Genomic DNA, 6,936 nt, shown 5'->3' on the forward strand with positions numbered 1-6,936 from the left:
GAGCCCGCATATCACTGCAAAGAGCCTGCTGAAAGGTTTAGCTGACACTGGAGTAGTGGTACACAGTTCCACAGTACAGAATCCCTTACAGAAAAATGATCTGCATGTACAGTAGGAGTTGTCACAAGGAAACGTTCCCTACGACCTCATCACAAAAGGCAATGTCTAAAGTATGCAAAACAATACTTGGATAAGCCAGAAACATTTTGGAACAAAGGATGTGTGAGAAGCCTATTGAACAGTGAAAAGCACTCCCCCGCACTGCTGAACAAGACTCATATAGAGACCCAGGGCCTCAACAGAGCACCCAAGGGACCCAGGATCAATCTCTCAGACTTCACCTGCACCCACAGAAGCAGTAACTGCCACCTGGTCCCCCCAGGCTATCTGGAAAGACAAAGGCCACAGCTGAGAACTGAGAGCACAGTAAACATCTCTAGGATCTCTTCCAATTTGCGGTGACACGCCATGACCTTGGTCAAGCCAACCTGTCCTAGTTCCACATCAAAACTGTTGACACACCTGTTGACAAAATTGGAAGTAAGCAAGTGTACTTTGAATCGAAGCCAGGATTGTGGCAATCACAACAAAGAGTTGTCTCCACAGCATACGATCTAAGTGTACTGCCTCAGTAGTTGAGCTGTAGGAAAGTGGTCAAGGAATTAGCTTCAAAACAATTGCTGGGTAGTTTATTCCACACTGCCATGACCCTGTATTTTCTTTCCACTTTCCACTTGTGTCCTGTGCAGTATCCTTTAGTCTATATTATCATGAGGTAATTGAAATGCCCCTTTCAAATGTTCATCAGTTTATTCAACAGCTTAAGGAATTGCTGCTCAACGGATTCTTAAAACACTGAATTGTATAACATACAGTTTTAAAGGTCAATCACAATACTATTTTGGCTTGGTATCTATGATACTGGAGCTGGTCTACAACTACATTTGCACACAAGGTCTCCTGCAGAATCCAAAAACAGTGGAGTTCTTAAAGCTGTTTTTTTTCATGTTAGTTTCACAATTCAACCATGTAGTTTACTTTAAATTGTAAACTAGAGGAAGAAGAGGTTAATCTCATTAAGAATCTTCTATACAGTTACTATTCAGTGGTAAACAAGGTGGCATGGTGGTACTGTAGTTAGCACACCTGAGGAAGGCTCCACGGCCGAAACGTTGTGTTCTCTTCTTTTTTTCAGCATGGAATAAACCTATTACTTGTTCCTTTGCAGCCTACGCATGCTGATGCAGCTACCCACCTAAACTACAGAAGTTAGCATAGTAGCCTTGCCTGCTGTTGCCCTGGGTTCAATTCCAGACCTGGGGCACTATCTGTGTGGAGTCTGAATGTTCTCTACATTCTTGGGTGGGTTTCCTCTGGGTGCTCCAGTTTTCTCCCATAGTCCAGGAACAAACTGATAGGTTAGCTGGCGTCTGGGTAAACTGGCCCTGGGTGTGAGTGTCTGCTGTTCATAACCACTGGTGAAAATAACTGGAATGTCTAAAACAAAGAGAAAGTATCAGTATATAAGTATTTTTTTTACAGCAGCAGGCCAAGTTAAATAATGTATCTGCCAAAGTATGCGTGCTGATGCTGACGTAATTATTCAATCTATAAGTGACACTTGGTGAAGAAATTGGTAGAGTTTTAAATGTTTCACAGTTCCCACATCATGAGCCTGGATTTGCACTACCTAGTAATTCCTGCATGCTTTGCAGAAGCGCAGAGAGCTGAACATAACTACAGTGACAGAATGACCGATGGAAAGAAAAGCAGCATAATTCAGTGTTTGGAACAAGTAAAGGTTTGTTTCATGCTGAAAAGAGAGGAAAGGAAACACAATGTTTCGGTTGTGGAGCCTTCTTCGGTTGTGAGAAACCAGAAGAAGGATCCACAGCCAAAACTTTGTGTTTCCTTATTCTCTTTTCAGCATGGAACAAACCTTTACTTGTTCCTTTGCAGCCTATGCATGCTGACTCAGCTATGTACTTGAACTAAATTAGTTTTTGATTTTCTATAAGACATCTATTCACAAATTACTATTGTTGTCTTTAACAAAAAGTCTGTTAAAGAATAAGAGTTAAAGCAATAAACATATTGATTGAAAAGACGTGTGTAAGTTTCATTTGTAATCCAGCAACATCCTAAAACATTTAAAGGGTCTGGATACTTTTGCAAACCCCCGTATATTCATTTATTTATCTCTGTTTTCCTTCTGTAAATCTTTTTTGCTGCTTGAATGCACTTTTAATTCCTTTTTATTTAACCACATCCTGGTCTTTGGATTCATTTTGTAATCCTCTAATCCTTTCATGAAGTTAGTGTAATATTGATCGGAATGAGCTATCACCTAATTAAATATTTAAAGAGCTCTCTGAGCCAAATCCTTTACGTTAACCAAAGGAAGATTTCGTGTCTCAGGTGACAGTAAAAACGCCTTTTTTGTAGCCATTCCTCCTGAGATCGCATTATATAAAGGAATGATTCTGCATCAAACTTACTGATCTGATGACATTTCTCTTTCATCACCTACAAAACATTTAGACTGTAAGTACTCTCTGTGTATGTACTGTTTGTGTGTCTGTGTGGGGTTTCTTCTGGTTTGTGCTCCATACAATTTTTCTTTATATATCATTTAATTGTAAATTCAGACATGTTCATCTGCATATATATATATATTCCTTTATCTTTCAATGTTAAGTGAAATATATATTGTTACACCACATACACTTTTGTTACACATCTTAATTGTGATCAAAATTTGTTCTGGTTGAGACCATATAAAGCTGCTCTGCTGTTGAGTAATTTTTGCTCTTCTTCTCAACATAATTAAAATAGTTCCATCTTCTCATATCTGGATGCTGCTCTACGGAGACCAGCATTGCATCTCTGACCATGCTTGATTTCCTTTTTTTCTTTTCTCTTTTTATTATTTTTGTGCAAGATTTTGATTGTTTTATACTCGTACAGAGTGCAGGATGTGTATGTGCAGGACGACATGGCGATGGCACTGTATGATATAACTTGTTGAAGCGCTTGCTTAGCTGTTGCTGTTATTGTGTGAACTGCATGGCTCTTGCTGCTAGGTACCGGATAAAGGCGGTGTTGGTTCAAAATATAGCTAAAAATTCCTCTTCCCTTTGATGCACTGCTTGCCCAACTTCCTCAAGACACTGAATTCTACACAGTGTTACATAGAACAGATGAGTAACAGATGGTAAATATTTAAATGTACAGTATTTCATACCGAAATACCATAATCTTGTACAAGAGTCTACAGGACTCTATTGGAAGGATATGACACGAAATTTCCGATATGACGAGAAATTTCATCATGTAGTGTTTTGCTGACGGTGGTGCCCCAGAATCTCCCATAAGTGCTCAATAGGGTTGAGATCTGGTGACTGGGATGGCCATGGAATATGGTTTACATCATTTTCATGCTCATCATGGTGACCACCAGTGCCCTGTGGATGGGGCATTGTCATCCAGGTGTATTTCAACTTCCATCAGCATAGAAATGCTGCATCATAGGATGATCATGTTTACACAGAATAGCTTTGTATTTATTGGCATTTACCTCTAAGGGGTTGAGTGGACCTAATCCATGCAAGGAAAATGCATCTTAACAAAGACCCAGATCCCTTCACAATAGGATTCAAGCAGTGGAGCCTGTTGGCTTCTTTTGGTGTGCAATGTGTACTCGTCTGATTGTTGAAAAGAGGCTGAAGGATGCCTCATCTGACCATACAACTTTTTTCCACTGCAGAGTATACCATTGCTGGTGTTCCCTGTACCACTTCATTCACAAAAATGCATCTTTAGGTGAAACAAGCAGTCCATGCACTGCAACCTGGCTACAGTATCCCTCTCTGTGAACGTCTTATAATGTCTTAACTATAAGCATTTGTCCACAGTTACCCTTAGCTGATGATGACTTCCTTTCAGACCCTTCCATGAAACATCAGCAAGTTGAGCCATATTTGTCACTGAAGCTCCTGCCAAACGTGCCCCAACAATTGCCCTTCTCACTGAGTTTCATCCTCCAGCCAAGGTAACCAAACTAATCTGCAACTTTTATACATGAACCTAAGCATGATGGGATGTTCATTTTCTCTCTCCATTCTTCTATTTCTAGAGAAACATGATGACCCAGACGATGGCCACTCTGCTGCTGTTCCTCGTGGTTGTGATTGTAGTGCCTGTGTTGGGACGCTGTCCACCCCCTGCCAATGAGACAGCCTATCAAAAATTCTTACGACAGCATTACAATAGCTGTGGCATGGGTACTAAAGATTGTCCTTCGGTAATGAGTAAAAGGTGCATGGGCAAGCCCTGCAAGGAAATAAACAGCTTCGTCGTCAATACCACGCCAAAACAGATCCAAGATGTCTGTGGCAAAGGGGGCAAGCCTTTGAGTGGTAACCTGCGCCAAAGCACCTCTCCCTTCCAAGTTCTCACCTGTAAAAACAAAGGGTCCGAACGCCCCCCTTGTAAATTCCAGGGGGTCAAAACCCCCAGATACATTGTCATCGGCTGTAATGATGAGAATTACCCTGTGCACTTTGATGAAAGTATAGTTCCATAACTGGATTAGCCTGGCGTCTGCTTTATTCTGTAAAGCCATTCAAATAATTTCACTTCCACTCTTCAATTTGTACGTTGATGCATTTAAATAATGAAACGCCGTGAGAGGGTACTGTGTTACCACATTACCCTCTAACATGCTTTTGTCAGAGAAACAACCACCTTATAATTTAAAATACTGTATATGCACTCAGCTCCAATGAGGTTGTAGAGCAGTGGGTGAACTATCCCCTGTCAACTTTCAGACAGAGAAGATATCTTGGGAGTTATCACTCATCTTTTAAAAATTGAAAGTCAATATTATGAAGAAGGAAGAGTTATTTGAATTAACACAACAGCTCTCGAACTTTTTTAAAGTGTCAAACTCGTTAAACTAATTTTTTTCTGCAACAATGCCAAAAGAACACAGTAAATGTTTAATGTTAACATCTTGTTCATGCTCTCTACTTGAAATGATACATATACTGTAAGTGGATCCCAGCAAGTAAAAAAAGCCAAGCACAAAAGAGCAGTGTTTGAATGTGATTGGCACAGGGGATCATATTGGTTTCCACCTACATAGGCTCAGTAAAAGGTTTTCTCACATAAATTTCTAGATGATACTGTGGATTATACAACATGTTTGGATGAGAAGAGCAGTTATTGATGTGATTACTGGTAATTGAGGTGTTATCATGCACTGTTACATTATGATTGTTTCAACTACTCATGGATATTGAACCTGCTGTCTAGAAAGCAATACCGTTACATTGCTGCAATTTGCCATTTAATTATCTTTTAAAGTACAACTAACTGGAGTGAAAGAAATAAACCATTCTGTGAAAAATCAAATTGTCCAGGCGTGTTTACTGTATGTTCAAGAGCAAATTTATTTCCAGATGACAGGAGCCCTTGTTCTCTGTATCAGAGGCTTTCTTGAAATCCAGAGATCCTTTAAGATGTTGCACTAAAACAATCATTACCAGCAGAACACAGGAAGGTAATTGAAAATCCATTCCACATATTCCAAATATCTGGCTTTTTTCAACATCATTACTTGTATTACTCTCTGTTTTTCATCCATTTGTTATCAGAAATAAGCCCATAGCCTGTTCTGGAAGCTTAGGGGCACAATGGGAGACTGTGCCCTGCATATCCATTACAGGGCACACACATAAACAATGACAATTTAAGGATACCAATCACCATAGTGACCATATCTGTGAATTCTGTGAATTGTGGAAGGAAGACAGACCATTGAGAACAATAGAAACATGGACGTGGGGGGATCTTGCATACGCCGCACACAAAGCGCCCTAGTCTGAATTAGAATCCCAAATCCAGGAGCTGCTTTGACACGGCATGTTGTCATGCCATAGTGGCTCTCTCTAGTTTCTAAACTCAAAGTTACTCTCTCTGGTTTCTAGAACATGTACAGGAATCCTGTTCTAAAATATTAATTTCACACATATCCTTCTACTGATTAAAGTGGCACTTGAACTATGTACAGTTCAGGGTGTTACACTGAGGAAATGCTGAAATGCAATTTAAACTCCGTATTTGATGAACTAATGGATTTGGAATGTTTATTCATAGGTCTGGTCAATACAAAACTTTCTCTTCACTTATTTGGTTTCTAATACTCCTAATATTTACAGATTCAGACTGTTCCCCACCAGGGAAGGGTGCTTGAGGAGCTGGTTAACAAAATACAGGCCAAAGAGTAAGATGATCTCCTGGAGTCTAAGGCAAGGAAGCTGCTAAAATTGGTGTTCAGGTTCGTCTGAGGTGGCTGAAAATTATATAGTCTCTAGGTGGCACAATGTTACAGCAATAAACATGCCTTTCAGCACTGGTGCCCCGGGTTCAATTCCTGGGGTGTTATCTGCATGGTGTGTGTACATTTTTTCCTCTGGGTGCTCCGGTTTCCTCCATAGTCCAAAGATAGTAAGTTAACTGGCTTCTCGGAAAATTGTCCCTGTGTGTGTGTTTGTGTCTGTGTGTGCCTTGTAATGGACTGGTGTCCTGTCCAGGATAATGGCTTTTGTAAGTGGCAGCACAGCGGTGCAATGGATGGCATTGCCGCCATGCAGCACTGGTGCTTAATTCCAAACCTGGGGTGGTATCACATGAGTTTACTTCTGGTGCTCCAGTTTCTTCCCACAGTCCAAAGGCATACTAGTAGCTTAATTGGCCCTTGGGTGAGTGTATCTGTGTTTGTGTATAGCTGCTGTGCAATGGACTGGTGTCCCATCCAGGGCGTACACTAAGTTCTGCCTGCTGCTTGCAAGGATAGGCTCTGGCTCCCCTGTGACCCTGAATAGGAAAGAGTGGTTAGAAATTGCATGAATGGAAGTATGTTGGAATATTTGT

General features: G+C 40.6%; 1 protein-coding gene across 1 annotated transcript; it reads left to right on the forward strand.

Moving 5' to 3' along the window:
- The first annotated feature begins 4,156 nt into the window (after positions 1-4,156).
- On the forward strand, positions 4,157-4,585 carry LOC148815824 (angiogenin-4-like). Its single transcript, XM_088904708.1, has one exon. The coding sequence runs from the start codon at positions 4,157-4,159 to the stop codon at positions 4,583-4,585; it is 429 nt and encodes a 142-aa protein (XP_088760834.1).
- The last annotated feature ends 2,351 nt before the right edge of the window (positions 4,586-6,936 follow it).

Source organism: Atractosteus spatula, chromosome 24 (assembly GCF_055471065.1).
Source record: "Atractosteus spatula isolate fAtrSpa1 chromosome 24, fAtrSpa1.hap1, whole genome shotgun sequence".
NCBI classification, from domain to species: domain Eukaryota; kingdom Metazoa; phylum Chordata; class Actinopteri; order Semionotiformes; family Lepisosteidae; genus Atractosteus; species Atractosteus spatula.

Coding starts and splice junctions, on each gene's coding strand:
- LOC148815824 (XM_088904708.1), top strand. CDS start 4,157: ATGGCCACTCTGCTGCTGTTCCTCGTGGTTGTGATTGTAGTGCCTGTG.